This window comes from Calidris pugnax, unplaced genomic scaffold, assembly GCF_001431845.1.
Source record: "Calidris pugnax isolate Ruff unplaced genomic scaffold, ASM143184v1 scaffold21, whole genome shotgun sequence".
NCBI classification, from domain to species: domain Eukaryota; kingdom Metazoa; phylum Chordata; class Aves; order Charadriiformes; family Scolopacidae; genus Calidris; species Calidris pugnax.
In genome coordinates, this window is record NW_015090770.1 from 3,096,595 (window position 1) to 3,114,967 (window position 18,373).

Genomic DNA, 18,373 nt, shown 5'->3' on the forward strand with positions numbered 1-18,373 from the left:
CCTGCTTGAGTATACAAGCTGAGAAAAAAATCTGAAAAATGTAAAGGGCTGGGGGTTTTTTTTTTTTTTTTTTTTTTTTTTTTTTTTTAAATGTTGCTTATGAACTAAAATTGTAACAGGTTTTGAAGTCAGATTGAATTACTCTCCCCAACGTGCTTCTATAAGAAGCCACTTTAGAATCAGCAAGAACAAGCCCAACTTGCATCCCATTTGCCATCTGGATTTGCCTCTGGCTTCAATTTGCTGCTATAAAATAATTCTTAGGTATAGATGCTGTACTGAACCTGCCCAATGCGTGTCACATTTAGTTACTCATATTTCTTCTAAGATAACAGCTGCAAAGAAGCTGTGTTTCTTGTGGTCTCTCCAGATTTACTGCTTCTTAATCTGATGTTTCAAATTAAACATGCAAGGTTGTGAGTCTTAAAATGTCATTGCATTCTTCTAAGACACATGTTCAGCTGCTTTGTAATGGGCATGTTTTTTCTTAAAGTTTAATGCTCAGTGGTTATATTAATAATTGAATAACGTAGCATGTCTGTTTATAATCAAGCTGAGTATATGTTATCAAAGGTAGACATAAATTTCTTTTTTATATGTGTTTCCACATCCTACCTTGTACCTGGAATAGCCTTTGCAGCTACTTTAATGTATCAATAAACCTTTAAGGTGCAGTTGTGCAAGGGCTCATATCAGGCTTCATGTTAGATGTGATCTGTGGCTGCAACGTGACTACTGAAAGTGAGTGAAGTTAGATATCTGTACAGATCCAGTGGACCTGGTATCTTTAGCACCTTAAACAGCACTGGTAAATTGAGGAAAAATTAAAGGATGTTTACAACTGTGTGTATCTGCAACAAAGTTATATTGTTGCTAATGATTTTTTTGCTGGGCAGCACAAAGCAGCCTTCAGGTTCCCCAGGGAGGGCATGATTTTCTTTTTCCTTGATAAGAACACATGGGAAATTTGGGGTTTTTTTCTTATATGATTTATATAAGTAAAGGTTTGTGACTGCCATCCTTGTGCTCTAATGACCCTATCTTTAAATAAATGCAGGTCAGTTAGCATTATCTTGAGCTATTCCTTTATACAACATCAAGATGAAATTCCTCACCCAGTTATGTGACTGTACCAAGGAAACCACTTCAGGTTAAAGCCCATACTGCTTTAGTCATGCAAATATAATAAAAGCACCAAATTTATTGATCAGACAGATTTTCTTCTTACCTCTCTCTCTGATCTGCTAAAAATAGCTCAGTTATGTCACACAAGCCGTATAACAATAGTTGTTTGTGTCTTTCAGAGACTTGTCAGTTGAATATTAATTATGAAGTGTGTTCTCAGTCACACCACGTCAACCACTTTTATTTATGGACACTTGTAGAGTAGCCACTGTTGTGGTTTGCATGTTCAACAAAAGCTGCCCAATGCATGTCATATTTATTTAGTCTACTAAATATGATACTGAGTATCCCACAAGCCCTGAAAGATTATATAGGAAGACTCATCCTTTTTCTTGCAAGGATACACGAGACATACAGAAGACTAAGGGAAATTTGCCACAAAACACTTCTGTTCTCTTATCTCAAACAACGTAGCCTGAACTCTGGAAGATATTACATGGTGCTACCTAAGAAAATGACCCAGCTTCATTTCAGAAAGCTCCTATTATACTTCGTAGCTCAAGCTTGATGTCGCAATCTCACAGGCGTACGTCTCCTTTAGAGCTTGACAGTATTACAGTCTTTAAAAGCAGCCTGGAGAACTTTATTGTATCAGAATAAAACATGGGGGCTGCAATAGTACTTTGTTAAAATGAGCACCTGGAACAGCTTGAACCTGCTCTTTCCTGTTTCTGTGTACAAGGAAGATTCTGGTTAATGCAAAACCTCATGGCTGATTTATGGAGTGTGTAATCCAAGGCACTGAAATGATGGGATTTGAAGAACTTGCTTACTTCTGGGAGAATCTTTGATATGATGATGGTCCCAAATGAAATTGTAATTTAGTTTGGAATATTTTTTTGCTGTCGCTGTAGTGAGCCTAACCTTTAGCAGAAATTGCAAGTTGATCTGTAATTCCCATTTGTGTGGGATAGTTATGCAAATGCATATTGTGGGAACATACCCAGGGATTTTACACGCACGGTGTTGCCAAAACTTAAGCTTGCAAAATTTTTCGATTGGGGAGTTTTGTGTGAAGTTTTGGCATCTACTCCTTTTCATACTGCCCTGTCTAATAGTCACTGTCAAATTTTACTGGAAAAAGGTAGAACATGTAGGGGTCTTGGTTGAAAATGCCTTGAAAATTTTTATGATGAAATGACTTTTCTAGAAATAGATATCTAGAGAACAAGTGAGATGATGATCATTTATGGATGAGACAATAACGGAACAAACCCCAGTCGAGTCAGGACTGATACAAAACCTCACTTGCTCCCATAGTGTCAGGACACATTCTGAGACTTTTTCTGACCACAGCACGTAGCAAGAGCTACAAATAGAGGAGCACAGGCACAAGATCTGAACATCACAAAAGCATGATTTGTGGACAGTATCCTATTGTTCCCTTAGAAAAATAAAAGATCTATTCCTCTTGCATGAATAGCACGACCAGTTCAAATCAGTCCTACTTGCAACAGTGTAATTTCATCTTATTCCTTTACCAGAGGCCAATACCTGCTATAATTACCAGGTCTGAAGGAGAAGCTGCTTGGAATGTGTGACTGTGGTTGGTGGGCTTACACTTTCTGTTCTAATTTCCAACCTCTTCCCATCTGCTAAATCTACACATGACTTCATCTCGTTTGCTGATACTCTATTATTCTGCCTACATGCTGTTTCTTGGGTACCAGTAGCTGACAGGAGGCAGGATACTTCCTTGTGTGGTCTCGTAGGGCAAGACTGAAAAGAGAGACACAAGTCATATGGCTGCAAAAGTTCATTTCTGTAGTTCTGTGCAGAATATAGATTTGTATAAAAGTATGGTAACCACATGTTAGTCTTTGCAGTAAAGAAAGAAACTGTAGGAAAGGACATAAGGTGTGTGAAAGGGGGAAGCTATCAAGGAGGTTTAGAAATTAAAGAAACTCTTAAATATTGAAAGTTTTGAAGCGTAATGGATAACATTTAGTCCCTAGCAAACGTCTTTTGAATTCAGTGATCTTGTAAGGGAATAAATTTATCTTAGTGTTTTAAAATGTATACTTTTTGAAAATACCCCCCAATTGATTTATAAAAAAAACATATAATGAGATACAGCTTCCTGTAAGTTTATGGTAATTTTGTGCCTTTTCCTAGTTTTGCTATTTATGTGGTCGTATTGCTGTAGTCTGACTCCTGCCCTCTAATATAGTTATCCTCAGAGCACTTCTTTGTGGTAAGGAAGTACAATAATCCCCACTTTACAAATGGGGAGCCATGGCAAAGGAGAGGCTTAGTGACTTGCCTGAGGTCATGCAGGCAGGCCATTATGGAGCAGGGAATTCAACCAGGACTCCCAAACAGCAGACAGATGCTCTAGCCCCTGGGCTGTCTGTCCTTTTGCTCCTATCTTTAAAGACTTCAAAAGCTTTCTCCACATTTCAGGGATGGTTCAGAGGTTATTGAAGGCAGTCCAGCTAAAATACCAGAACAGCTGGACCAAGTGGAAATGTGCTGCTTAGGTGGAGAGCTGTGATACAAGTAAGTCAAATAAAGGTTTTTCAGCTGGCAGCTCTGGCTTCCTCTCACTTGCATGAGCTTGCTCGCTCACATGCACACACATGCCCTCTCTGCAACTCATTTTTCTTCTGCCTCGGAGGAAGGACTTGGTAAAAGGAAGTTAGTATAATTAAATGGTTATGTAGGAAGCTGATGGTAAGTGTTTACTTATAAAAAATAAGTGGAGGAGAAAAAACTATGTGGTGGATTTCTTAGTGTTTGCTTTTGGGGGTTTATTTTTGTGAGCAGAGTATTGAGTGACAGAGATTTGTTCCCAGTAGAAAATGCTTGAAACACATTAGTCTGCTTTGGTATTAGAAAGATTAGAGGGCACACTGTGAGAATTTGTAAGGATTTATGTGCTTTTTAGAAAGGATTAAGAATAAAAAAAAAATCCAGATTAGAAATGCTGTCTAACCACATCACTACCCTATGAGCCAACTTTTGCATGGTGGTTTTCTTTTATGTTTAATACCACAATGTTTGCGTTGCAACTTCAGTTACAGTTGGTTTTGTTTAAAGACCATAGTGTAGGTGCGCACAGCGTGTGAAATGAAATGTTATGAGTTCGTGTAGCATCCTTGAAACCTTACTCAGCAGCCAGCTTGCAATACCTAAGAAAAAGATTTTTAGGGACAGGCTTATTCTAGAAAGTTGCTTAAATAAAAGAAAAAAAAACCAACAAAACAAACTAGAAACATTCCATAGCTTTTCATTGTCCGCTTTCTTCCTGTCTGTCAAATTTTAAGCTTGAACAAGATTTGTTCTCTGGAACATTATTTCTTTAAAATATTTGGACATGGTAGTTCCATAGTAACACCAGACAGCACAAAGAATTATTTATTTGTTTGGGAACATAACTGTTAAACATCCTCTAAGTTGGAAAAAAAAACCTTCCTAATTATTTACTAGACGCATCTTTAGCATACATAGCTAATTAAAGTCAGACTGCTAAATGTGGATGATTAGAAGCTTATGTTGCTAGAAAAATGCTTGTGCTGATTTAAGCTAATATTCATTTATAGATTCAATCCCATTTAGACACTTTATTTAGAAAAACATAAACCCATGCAAGATGTGTTTATGGAAGAGGCTAGCTATTACTTTATTTTATGCTTTACAGCCTCTCACTATATTAGGCATCAATTTGTTGACAGTTTTTGGCATCTTACCAACATGCACTAGAAACGTAAACTGACCAGTGTGAATGGCTTAGTTGTACAGGATTTTTTTCTTTCTTTCTACTTTCCCCCTTCCTGTTTCTTTCATTTATTTTTCTTTTCATTTAATGTTATGTAGAGCTTGATTGAATGGCTAGAGAAATCAGTGGAAAGCTGGTGTTGGGCTTTAGGTCAGTCTTTTCATCAGAGGGTCTTTCCTAGCCACAGGGCTTTTCGTCCAATGCAGTCCAGACATGCCTGAGCCCAGTGATGCTTTGAGAAGAAGCTTATGTTGAATCTGGTGTATTTTCCAGGCATGTGCCAGTGGTTCTGTTTCAGGTGCTTGGTGAATTTGTTCATGTAGCACACCCCGTGAGGAGGTTTCTGTGTGTAAGCAGGTGTCATGTCTAACTACTTCCTTAAAGTCACCCCACATAAGCAGTGCATTGTACCTAAGGACAGATACTTGAGCATTCTGTCCCTGCAGAGTAGTCCTGTGAGCATCTGCAGCACATACAGCTTTCTCTCTTGCTTGGTTCAGCTATTATAATGGCATTGACCAAAACAGAGTTCCATTTGCATGGATGAATATCAAGTTTGAATTGAATTCTGGATGCTGGTTGATTTTCTTTTGTTTTCGATTTTAATGCTCTTACAATATGATTTCAAAACCAAAATTTGGAGGTATATGCTTTTTTTGATGTTCTGGTTTTGTAAATTCTCTGCTAAATTGATATAGATATGAGTGTAAGGATAGGTTTTGTTACTGGCTTTTTATGGAATTAAATGCATTACAGTGTCTTCAAACCAGAGAACATTTCCATATTATCTGTATTATACCTGGCAGCACATTATTGTCACTGCTGGTGGTCTGAAAATTTTATTGCAGGCTTGTATTGGCAGACTGATTTGTGAGTTAAGAGTTTCACAGCTAGAGAGAATTTGCAGATTTTAGCATTTATAGGCTATGGAAAGATGCATCTTAGCAGAGGAGAAGAACATGTGGGAAAAAAACCTGAAGACTGATTAGTTAATTGAGCATGTTGAAATGTGAAGATGATCTGTGGAAGAGAGAAATTCAAGGAAGCAGTCTGAGAAACAGGACAGAAAAAAGTTAAATTAGAAATAAACCTTAACATAGGATTTAGACCAATTCAGAAGAGGTAAGGGGATACAAAATTATTAACATCATATACAAAAGATCCCAGTTGATATGGCAATTTGAGATTTGAAAAATGTTTGTTATTAATCTTTAAAGAAAAATAAATTTTTAAAATGTGCTGGCAAATACATACTCTGTGACAAATATGATTCTGTGACTCAGTATGTATCAGTTTACAGCTATGTAATTGACTGAAAGTCTGATGGGATAAACTGAAGTTTATTGCAATGACTGTTCTGAGTGAGAACTGAGTTTGGAGTCTTGTCCTTGAAAAAGGAATAATCATCTCACTTTTTCAGGCAAAGGTTGTTCATTGCAGAGACTAGAGCTGGGAGAGACTGTCAGTCTTTGTCTGTTAGGGTGCTAAAGTACATTTGTTAGAAAAGAAGCAAGTCTTTGATTTTTATCCCTTGTCTCTGGAATACAGTTTCTTCCTTATTTAAATTGTATTATGATTTCATGTAGTTCTTTGGTAAGTTAAGGTACAAAGATAATTTGTTGTGGTTTTTTTTTTCCTGTTTCTTATTTAAAGAGTTGCTTATATTGAACAGGGAGACGTGTTATGCTCTCAAGTGACTGGGTGCCAGTACAGAGAATCACTGCAAGATTAACTCCCATGTAAACAAAAGTAGAGTTTTTCAGTTTAAAGTTTTTCATCATGGTTAAGGAAATCATCTTTATTCTATTTATGTGTTGGTCTCAGCAATTCAGTTGTTAGAAACACTAGAGGATTTTATGGGCTTAGTGTATTGATATACAGAAATGCTAACAGAACACCATTCCAGAAGAAACCCAAAGTCCATGTCATCTGGATTCTTATGAATGAGGAAGGAGATTTTAAGTATTTTTTTGAAAACCTGTGCATAAATAATTTAACTGATATCTTGAAAGGATTTGCCTTCTAAACCGGAGCTCCCAACAAGTGCATAGTGTGAAGCAGAAAGCTCTGTGGCTTACAGCAAAACACCCTTTGGAGGTGCCTCTTGCTCTCTGTTGACTGTCAGGAGTCAAAACAGATTAAATGCCTGATTTTTAGACTAATAATTTCCATGAGAGGAGCTGCCGCCTTAAACTGTTTTTGATCAATGTAGAGAAGGTGTTTCTGTATGTTTATGGAGCACCTCAGGTATGCTCTGTGGAAAATTATGTTCTTGGGCTGGGTTTTCAGATGCATACATGTGACTTCGGAGTGTAAGTCCTATTAAGAAATGAATGAGTTTTGTGTTTCCTCTGCTCTCTAAATAACCGCAGCCGGTTCTAGAAAAAGTATCCTTCCTACAGCAAGAATAATGTGGCACTAGTTTAATTGATTTTTCTCTTGTTCAAATTGAAGATTCACTGTTTACTCAAGTATTATTTATTGCAACTTTCATCAGAATCAGATGAATAAATACATAGCCTGTCATGGATTGGCGTGTATGGCAAAGGATTATGACTGGAAGTCCGGTGTTCTTCACTGGTTCAACATGACCTACTGTTGGGTCAAGCTATTTCTCTGGGTTTTTTTCTCTGTTAAACTTGTCTATTGAATAGGCATTTTACAGTGGGGCATCTAATTTACATAGATGATTCAAGGAATTAGTACTAGGATCAGCTACTATTTTTTCTGAAAAACCTGAAATTTTACTTTTCCAAAGTACAGTAATTCTTGCTTTCTGTTGGGGAGTATGAAATATGTAGCAGAAGAATCACCTCTGAAGCAGATATCTGTAATGAGGTCTTTAAAATGGCATTTTTGTAGCATTATGAAGTTTGGTCTCCATGTTATTTCACTAGTCTATTTGCTGTAGAAGGATTTGCAGTAAAGCAGAGACTTGGAATTTCTGCAAAAGTATTTGTTATGTACTAGACGTACTTTGGAGAGAGATATCCAGATATTTCTCAAGATCTTGAAAGCATGGTATGAAAAATCAGATTTTCCACATTCCCGCTTGAAACTTAAATCCAGTGCAAACAGAGGTCTTTTTATTTCATAAGTACTTGTTTAACGCTGGCTCTACTTCTGAGACTTATTGATTTTTCGTGTATTCCAGGCCAGGAAAATCAAAGTCACGTTGTGAAAATATCTTCCTGAAATAAGTTATTAGCTTTTAATACAGTTGTAAAGGATGACTTTTTGGTTAAGGTTCTGGCCTGGGACTCCGGAGTTCGAACTGAGTTCAGCTCAAGGCTGTGACCCTGACTGCATCTGTAGGCACACTGGGCAGTCTTCCTGGGTCTCAGCTCCCTACCTAGGAGGCAACACTTGTCACCTTAGTCAGAAGACCTTTACTGTGTATATGATTATAGCATACAGAACAGTTTGTCCTGATCTGGTTCTTAGCTATTATTGTAATGTAAGTAAGTAATTGTCATAACTTCAATATTACCACTTGCTTTTCTTTTACAGCCCACATCATGGGGGATGTGAAACTGGTGACATCTACTCGAGTCTCCAAAACCTCCCTGACGCTCAGCCCCCCTGTCCCTGCTGAAGCACCAGCATTTACTCTTCCTCCTCGGAATATCCGAGTGCAGCTGGGAGCCACAGCAAGATTTGAGGGGAAGGTAAGAAACAGAGATGATGGTCAGCTTCTCCATTTGGTTTTTCCCTTTCCTGAAGCTGCCTAGGAAGCTGTAAAGATAGTGAAGTTGCATCTGCAGTATGGAAACTTTACTCAAGAAGAGGACACCAGTGTTTACCCTCCTGAGGAGACAGGAGCATTACAGGTCTGTTTCTGAGTAGAGGAGAGTGTTGCAAAACCTGAGTATGTGCTAGGTATAACGTAGCTGAGCGTGCCAGGCAGGGAGCGTAGCATCAGTGGAAAACTGCTTCAAGAGCTGTCTGTAATCAGAGAATACATATTCTCCTACTGCATATTCATCTCCCTGCATCCCAAATCTGCCTTTTCATGAAACTTCACATGTAACTCAAACCTAACACTGCTATGGCATGTCTTTCCTAGTAGTCAAGCTAGGAATCTGTGAAGAGGGTTGAGACACTTTTGTATCTGCACCACCTGCCCTACATGTTATTAATCTGAAGCAAAAGAGCATTTTCAGAGGAAAGATTGATTTGTTCAAGAAGACTTGTTAATTCAAGGGGTTGAAAAGGGTGCATAGTGGGGTGTGGATCCTAGGTTCTTCTTTTCCACTTATGCTTGGGACATTGAATTGTGCTTACTGGCATCCATATTTCTTTCACACTTCAGTCCTGGTGTGATCTCTTCCTTGTTCTAGCTATCCTTCTTTCTCCTCACTTAACTCCTTTTTTTTTTTTTTCCTGGAGCAGCCAGTTTTCTTTCTCACCCTTTCAGCTTCCTTCTGCCCGTGTCATGCTCTGATTGCATGCTGACAGCTGTATCATCAAACTGACCACACTTTTAATTTTTGAAGTGATGGGACTTGTCTGACAGAGGCAGGAAACTACAGCTTTACTGTAACAAAAGCAAGGGCTAGAAGGAATTTGGGAAATTCAAAACTTCTGAAACTCTAACTTGAACAGAGGGCCAGTACAGGGTATCTGATATTTCCCTTATTTGTTTATGCCAGAGCAGGCCAGGAACTGGGATTTTTCAACAGAACCTGAGCAGGAAAAAAAAGTCCTGGAGTATATAAATTTTTAAGTGTAAAACCAAAACTCAGAAGTTTGGATTTGTGTTTTTGAAGAAAATTTCACATTTTTTGGTGGAAAGCTGATAATTTCAATTAAAGTGTCTAAACCAAAGTTTTTAATCAAACCTTTAGAAAGACTTTTTTAAAAATTAGCTTATTTTTATTGTGATTTTAAGTCACCAGTCAGAAACCCTCCGTGTGTATGACATTGGCTAGTCCTAGTGAGCATTCCCTTTCTTACTGTTTTTAACCCCTCATCCCTCCTTTGTTGCAGATAGTGGAAAAATGACATGTTGCTATTTTATGCATGTGACACTGATGCACAATACTATTCTCACTCTGACCGGTTCTTCCAGACAACACTGCAGCTAGCAATAACAATTCAGTGAAATCAAAGTTGAAGCACGTGATGTTGCTAAGATTTGGTTTTACATTTCTCATGTTTCCTCATTAAAAGCTCAAGTGGGATATTTCCAATTTTTAGTGCACTCTGCAGACATTTTATTATTAGCCAAATGGAAAGAATTATAAAATATAATAATCTGTAAGCTAGAGTGTCATCACTGCTTTGCTTTTTTTTCAGATCTGATTTTAAAGTGTTAATTTTTCAGGAATATCTATCCCCTTTTTAAAGTCATTTTGAAGGCTGGAAGGGTAAATCTGAAGTTTTTTTTTTTTTAATAGCTTGGAGAAAATACACAAATTCAATACTAATTAAAATGACAGGCTTAAGTTCCTTGAAGGAACAAAGCTTTGATTGAAGTTCTGGATTGAACCTACATGATGAAAATCTAAATTTCAGTTCTGCCATATGAGCATGGCTGAAACATTTAGTTTTATATTCTTAAAATGGGGATGATAATATAGAACTTGCATGCATATTGTATAGCTGAAATAAACCTTTCATGCTCAAAGTGCTTTTGTAAGCATCAAACATTAAGAGCGCAGCTTTGCTGAAATACATGTGAGATCTGCAATTACTTTGTGGCCAGTAGCCTGCCTTAATGGTTTGGTGAACCAAGGTGATGCAATTACAGCCACTGTCTTTGGCCCTTCAGCCTCTTGCTGTGCATGGAGCATTGTCTGGGTTTCTATTTAGTCCAGCTTGCTGTCCTGGAGGCACTTTGGTTTACCTCTGTCAGCTAACACAGGTGAGAAGAAACATGTTAACACAACTGAAGACATCAACCAGCCAATTTTTATCATCATTAATTAGTTCCAAGTTTCCTGGAATCTACCCTAGCTGGGGGCTGAGATTTGAATTGCAATTTTTAATTTTTTTTTTATGTTTTTGGGAAAGAGGAGGGTGGAGGAGCAATGAGCTACATTGTTATAATTGTAAGAGACTAATGCAGCATAGCATGTTCTTCTTATTATCTTAAGCAAGAAAAAATAGGTTTTTAATTACAATATTGACTATTAAAATTGAGTCTGTGTGATCTGTTGTTTGTAATGTAACATGGTTGGGGAGATTGTTTGGTTCTGTTGTTTATATAAGGTGGGTTCAAATGAGTATTTTGTTTGTGCTCTTAGTCTAGTAAGATGGGCAGGGTGAGGGGGAATTCAACAGTACAGTTTGAAAGGATACTGTCACTTAATAGCTGCAGCAGCTTGCAGAGCTTGTGTCATCTGACTCTGTCTTCAACTGCTTCGTACAATGTGGTTTCTTCTGTCACTTTAATGTTCCACAGGTTCAGAAGGACAGTCTTAAAAAAACCAATTAATTAAGGTTTAGTAATAGAAGTAGCTACTGAACATACTTAGGTTTTTCTGTCCTGGAAAATAGGCTACAGATGTTATGATGTTTTGTTGCTGATACTCTGCTTCATTACACAGTGTAAATATTAAACTAGACTCAGGCTAAAGAAAAAGAAAAAGTTTTTTAAATGGCTAGACGGGAGATTTTCTTCAAAGAGTTCCTCTGCGGTAGAATTTATCTTATCAGAAAGAACAAACATTTTGAGAATCCAAGACAGGATATAAATCTGATACTGTGATGATCTTGTAGTCTCATTAAGTGAATAAGGAAGAGAGGGCCACAGAATCAAACTTGTTGTTTTTCTTTCCAGAGGCAAGTAAGATAAGTTGTGTGAAATGGCAATTCAAGATCAAGGAGAGTGCAGAAATTGAGAAATAGCCCATAAATGTAGGAAATTGGAGGCAGAAAGGAACTGTAGTTGCCATTAACAGAAATTCTTTGGGTTTTTTTCTGTTCCTTCTGCTACCACCCTGGTTTTCATACTAAAATTTCAGCAAGTTTGTCTATATCTGGCTGCAGATCTCAGTTTTCCAATGTGACGTCAGTGTAAAAAGTTAGCTCATCATCTTTCAAGTATATGAGCACGATTTTTGGCCCAGAGCACTGACTGAGTGGTGGAACCAGTTAGTAAGGCAAAGGCAAGGTTACCTCCCCTAGATGCTCTACATACATCTGCTACATGGACATCTCAGTTGTTCATCAATCAATTCCTGAGGTGATTTTTAAGGAAACCGTCCCAGATTATTATGAAATTGTGTTGTGGGTTCCCAGCTTGTTAGGAATTGATTGATGTGCTGCTCTTCAGTTGCACATCACGTGTGAGGTGAACAGCTCAGCATAGTGACCTCCTGCCCTGTGCTAAGGCATTGTGGCTTGTCTGACAGAGCCTTTCAGATACTCTTAGAAAAGAAGAGCAGGCCAAAATGTTACTTTGTTTTGAGAGGTTTCTTTCTCTGTTGTATTAATCACTGGAATATTTATCAGTGCTTTGAAACATTAAATTGGGATTTTTATATCTTTATCTTTCTAATTCACCTGAACATCACTGGATTTTATAATGCTCAATGGCATACTAATGAAGGAGATTCCTTTCTTTGTAGCAAATATCATGGGGGCTCCTGTAGCAAGTGTCACAGGACTGGAGAGGGCAATCCTTTTCAGCAATAGCATCTGAACAAGCATCTGTAAATTATGAGGCGAGGTGGTATTTTGATGCTGCTGATAACATTTGGTTAATCCATTGTCGAACCACAGTATCCTATCAAATTCTTTCAGACTTTGGGTTTTTCTAAATTTCACTCTCTGAAACTGTGCAGGATATTTTAATTATGACATGGAGCACATTACTGTGCTGACCTACAAGTACAAGATCATTAACCTTATACGTAGTTTAAAATTTAATTTGGTTTGGTCTCTCTCGCTTTCTGAACTCAGCTGCCCTATTCTATAGCAAAGGTTCAAAAGGTCGTAATAGACCAATACGGATGCAAATAGTATAATTTTCCATACTGTCAAAAGCAATAAAGCTTTTAAACATTTCCATGAATTACGATAGTTTTTCTAACTTTAATGAGGATGGCAAGCATATATTAATATGAGGGCTGGCAGAGCACCTAGAATGATTTTTCACTGAAATTTGCAAATCTGTACAAGTTTCTGTTTCTTGTGATGGGCAGAGGGTGGCCACACATTTCCACAACTTTGCATGTTTTTGTGCCTACCTGATTTCTTAGAATCCTGCTTACTGGTCTTTCAGAGACCACAAGCTCAGTGACTTAAGACTGAAGCCTGTCTTATGTCTTAAACTCCGTACTTTTTGAGAAGACCTCCTTCTTCGTACCTAGGAATTTGACAGCTTTATCCAGCTATAAGGTACTGCTATAACTGTTTAGAGGGAAAGATGCCTCCATTGTAGAACCTAGCAGTTATTTAAATGTTGCCTTGACTCCACTCCACATATACCTATATCCACAGTTTAGGTGTTGCTCTCAGCCTGAATTGGCCCATCGTAGTGCTGAGGCTCAGGTTCAGCCTTTCCTTGGGTTTGTGAGCCTTGCCCTGAGTGTATTAAGATGGCAAGCTAATTCTCCAATTCCCTTTCTGTGTTTAGAAGCACTGAAAAGTTCTTTCATGACTGTCTGGGGAAGTCTTAGAAAGCAGGTTGGCTTTCTGTGGCAGAAGAAAAATAAATACTGGGACTCTGAAGTCCTGGTGATGTATGTAGGTGAATGGAGCCGCAGGATGAACTTACCCCAGCAGAGATCTGGACTGTGAGTGCCCACATAAGGAGTCAGTGAATGTCAGTGCTCTTAGCCAGGTTTCCCTTGTCCCTGTTAACTTCTGTACAGAAAGATACTTTTAATTCATAGAGGGACTTACTTGGGTTTCTGCAGCAAACTGATGGAGATGCTCAGAACTAAAAATAAGAATCATTCCTGTTCTCTAACCACTGAACCACATTCTCTTGATCTTTCCCTCCCTATTTTAAGCTTTGGGTTCTGAGACCAATTAAATAGTCTGCAGCAGGGTTGTTGCTTTAAAAAAAAATTAAGATGGTTGCCCAAAACAAGCATTTTTAGTTGATAACTCTGTGATTAGCTGCCCACACATAATTTTGTTGAACTGAAATAGCAATAGACGTCCTACATGAAAAAAATGTCATGTCACTTCTGGTTCCTTACTCTAACGTCACTGAGTGTCAAGCAGTAAAAAATGACATGTCAAAGAACTGACAGTTTTCAACAAACCTTTCCCTGTCCAGAGTGATATTAACCTCTGTTTTTGATTGCAGCAGGCAGTTAACTCAACCTGCTTTGGCTGCACACACGTATAATTTTTGAGGGTAATATTGACGGTCATTAATTTTATGAGCCTAAAGAATACTTGTGCTACAGCTCTGCTTGAGAGGAACAGCCAAATGTCATGCTACAGACCACAGACTGATTGCCTAGAGGTCAGGGAAGGATTTTTCTCCTTGGATAAAGCATTGCACAGTTGGCAACAGTGCAGTATGAGCTGTTTTTCTGCTTCATGTGAACCATCATACATGGTCCATTGCCAGAACCAAGATATCAAACTACTAAATCTAGTCTGGTATTCTAATCCCAGGGAGCTAGATTTCATGTATTGATACATAGTTCATACTTTGAATAGATGTTGGGGTACTTAGTTCAGTTTGCTACCCATTGAGTAGTTACTTCTCTTTTCTTTTCCTTCCATCCTCCTCCAGGTAAGGGAGCTGGATGATACATTTTAAGGCAAGCCAGGTAGATGCCAAATCCTGTCCCTTTTAAGTGTGCTTTCGATTTGTCCTTCTACTACCCTGCTGTTGCAACACCCCTTCTGTATCTGTTCAAATCAGTTAAGTCCAATGATGTGCATCAGTTTGGCGACTTTTGAGCTGCTTTTGCTGCTGCTGGTTGCACAGGTACTCTGAAACATTGTACCTGAGAAAACAAACTGTCATTAAGCAATGAGAAGCAAGAGGCAATGGGAAGATTGACAGTGATTCTGCCATCTCTTCTGAGATAGAGGGGAGATCCATTTATGTGGTGTGTTAAGAGGGAAAGAGTAGGGCAGCATTAAAAGAAGCATTGAAGGGAAGCACCTCCTATAGCACTTGTAAATCCTTTCAACTGCCTGCTAATGGAAAAACAGTTCTAATCAGTTTGTTTTACTGTGGCTGCTGCACCAGCTTTGCATGGCAAAACCTTTGCTATCTTCCCTTTGCAATGTGTGCTCCTTTTCCAGGCCTCAGTCAGCAGGCACTCCAGAAGTAGGCCCTAATTACACTGTATGTAGATTTGAGATGGTGGGATCTGAAATGAGAGAGGCCCATATAATGACAGAGGATGATGACATGGCACAAAATCCTTTGCTGTGGGCATGAGATGTTTGTTCTTACAAAATGTACTGGGCAGCTTATTGCATGAAGCTGCCGGTGGTTTTGGATCTAAACTGTCTGGAGGGGTGCCTATTCTGAGCCATATGAGGAGAAACTTGGGAAAGATCCATGTTTTCATGGGAGACCATTGTCTGATAAAAGTCAATGCTGTGGGAGGACTTGGGCTGATCTGTAACACTACCATTCACAATGGTACTCCCAGAAACCTGATACGAAACACTGAGGCATGTTTTTGGGAGCAAACCATTGAAAAAGTTATCAATTTGACTGGAGATTTTATTTGATCTTTCTTTCCAGATATCAGTGAGCATTCTTAGGGAAAATTGTGGTGCATTCACAAGCTAGTGAAACATTTTATATCAAACATATAGGCAAGCTGAAATAAAAAATGAAAATAAACACACGTTAGGTGGCTATGAACACCTTATTGCGCATCTTTTTTCTGTTTGGATCTTCTACTGCTATTTCTTCTTCCTTGGTGTAATTGACCTCCCATTATATTCACTTACCACAGTGGTGGTTTTTTATCCATCTACATAGTCTCATGAGTAATGAATGCATTATTTTATTTTGGTTTATCTTATTGTATATAACTCTGTTTTGGCATATAGAAATAGTGGTTCTACAGTTTCAGTTTTAGACAAGGGCAAAGTGGGAGTGGGTGTTCTTCTGGGAAGTCATTAAGGTGGGATTCAGTCAAAATTTCTGCCCCCCAAATTGTCATCTACTCCCATAATTATTCAAATACACTTCTCTTCATCAACTGACACAAGCACCCATGTGTTGACACCCATTTTCCCTGCCTTGCATATGAGTTGTCAGTTAGAAAAAAGTGCAGGAGTGCAAGGCGCTGCTCAAGAAATTTCTAGGTTTAAGACAAGAGTGGTGGTCTGTGAGCTCAAATTCTGTCTCTCAGTCTCTTTAACTCATAAATTCACTTCATACCTGTCCCCTTGTCACCTATGGCTGTCATCATTATACTCAAAACTTTCCAGGTAGAAGTATTTAAGCATTCTTTGTGTAGCCTGTGTGCAGGGGTGGGATGATTCTCAAAAGTGCTGGACTTGGTACACCTTCCCATGCAACTGACCTGTGCATGTGCTGAAGCAGCAGCCAAGATTCCTGGATGTTCCACAGCAAAGTTAGGTCAGATCTTTTGCAGAGCTGCTCCAAAAGGCCAGATGTTCAGAAATATTAGGCTATGCTGAATATCCCCAAATTCCACGCAGACAAAATTTCTAAGCAGGAAAGAGGCCATGACTGGGGAAGACTGGACATACAGTATCCTATTCTGAGTTGCCATTTCTCAGGGTTGAGTTTTTTGTATAACTGATTCTGTTTTCAGTATCCCACCCACCCCCAGACTGTGAAAGAAGTGTGTTTTTTGCCACTATCAGATTTATTATTCTGTTTGCTTTCTGTCTTCTCTCCCACCTTAAGAGCTTATATATCACCAGCTGGGGACAGTTCTCTGCTCTGTGCAATGGCAGAAAGACTGGGTCCCTATTTTTGGTTGTTTTGGTGCTAACTGCTGTAATTAAAGGAACATGAAACCCAATTTTTTTCAACAATAATCATAGTAATAAGATTAATAACAGAAGTTTTTTAAATGTATGTACCAAAGGTAAAGAGAATTTTATTATTTTGTGTAGTATATACCCAAACCAGCATTGTTTTAGCTAAAGCCAGACTATATATTTGTGCTGCTCTTCCTCACCACTTTTTCTGTCTTTCTTTACTTTAATGTGTAAAGTCTTTAACTTTACTTCTGTCTTTAACGTGTTTCCAATTATTTTGGATTTTGAGGTGGAAGCAATTAAATCACATGAGGAACCTAACAATAAAATTCGGTGTGATTTAATTGCATCTACCAGCTCCCAGCTCGAATTGGGGGAATCAACAAACTGTTGACTCTGAAAAATTTATCATAGACATCTGTTTTGTGATCGCCCGCTAATGTGGTGTATCCTTGTAAAGCATGGCTTTGTGTCAGGTAAAGAAGGCAAGTGTGTGTGTGTGTGTGTATGTGTGTGTTTTCAAGGATTTATCCAGAGGGATATCCCTAGGGTTGATTTTGTAGAAAGTTTACTTCATTAGTAGGGATTTCTGGACTTGCTATTTTTCTATAGTCTTGAATAGAAATCAGAGAAGAAAATTTTTAAATTATGTATCGAAAAATTTGCAGAGGAAAAGAAGATATAAAATATTCATGTTGTGCTGTAAAGAAGGTTCAGTTTTCTACAAAGGCAATGATGGAATAAATACTATGATTAATCATAAAGTCCACTGTTTACAGACGGTAAGATAAAAATGCATGAAAAAGGAAGAGAAGACAAATTTAGCTGGTTTTCAAGAGAGAAACAGCTAATAGGCACATCCTAAATGGCTGAACAAAAATATATTCAGAGATTGAGTTGCTGTAAGTCAGGGTAGAAGCAGTCAGTATAATTCTTATTTTTCTTGTCCCACGATGGTTAATCATGAATCTCTCAAATTTCAACAAAGGCTTATTAGATTCTTCAATTCTGCTTTTAATTTGAAAAATATCATCATCTTTTCCAGGCAACTCTCCCTTGCTCCTCTGGGCCAGTGCCTGAGTCTTTGTTGGGGTCAATTCCACTGGCAATAAAACTCATCGTGTAGCATTGTGCTTTCTTATTTATATAAATGTTCTTAGTAGTACATGAAACTTGACTGCAACTTATCATTACAATGTTTTAAATTTCCTTTTTTGGAGAATTGTGCACTTGAGTCCTTTCACAGTCATCATAGGTTCAAAGGTTAAAGGAGACCTAGTAACTGGAACAATGTGAGCTTTTAACTTTCTTTGCCTTGTGCTGCAATAGCCTATAGTAGGGAGAGAAGGATGAAATGGGGAAAAGATTTTTTATTGGGGTTATTTTTTCTTTTTTTTTCCTTTCAGAAATATGGCCCTAGCTGGAAAAAAAATAAATTTCCTTTTTCTAGCTGACCCAAAATGTGGGATGGAATACTTATCATCAGACGTGTATTTGGCTAACTAGTAATGTATTTGCCTTCTTCCATGATAAGCAAGGTTTGAATGTTACTCCAGCACCTTGCCTTCATCTGAC

General features: G+C 38.2%; 1 protein-coding gene across 1 annotated transcript in view; it reads left to right on the plus strand.

Annotated features, from left to right (window-relative positions):
- The window catches only part of MYLK (myosin light chain kinase), a 205,426-nt gene that overhangs the window by 40,636 nt on the left and 146,417 nt on the right, over nucleotides 1–18,373 (plus strand). Inside the window, exon 2 of the mRNA XM_014939830.1 lies at nucleotides 8,414–8,571. Coding sequence (XP_014795316.1) covers nucleotides 8,422–8,571 — 150 coding nt within the window. The 5' untranslated portion in view covers nucleotides 8,414–8,421. The remainder of the gene's footprint in view (nucleotides 1–8,413; nucleotides 8,572–18,373) is intronic.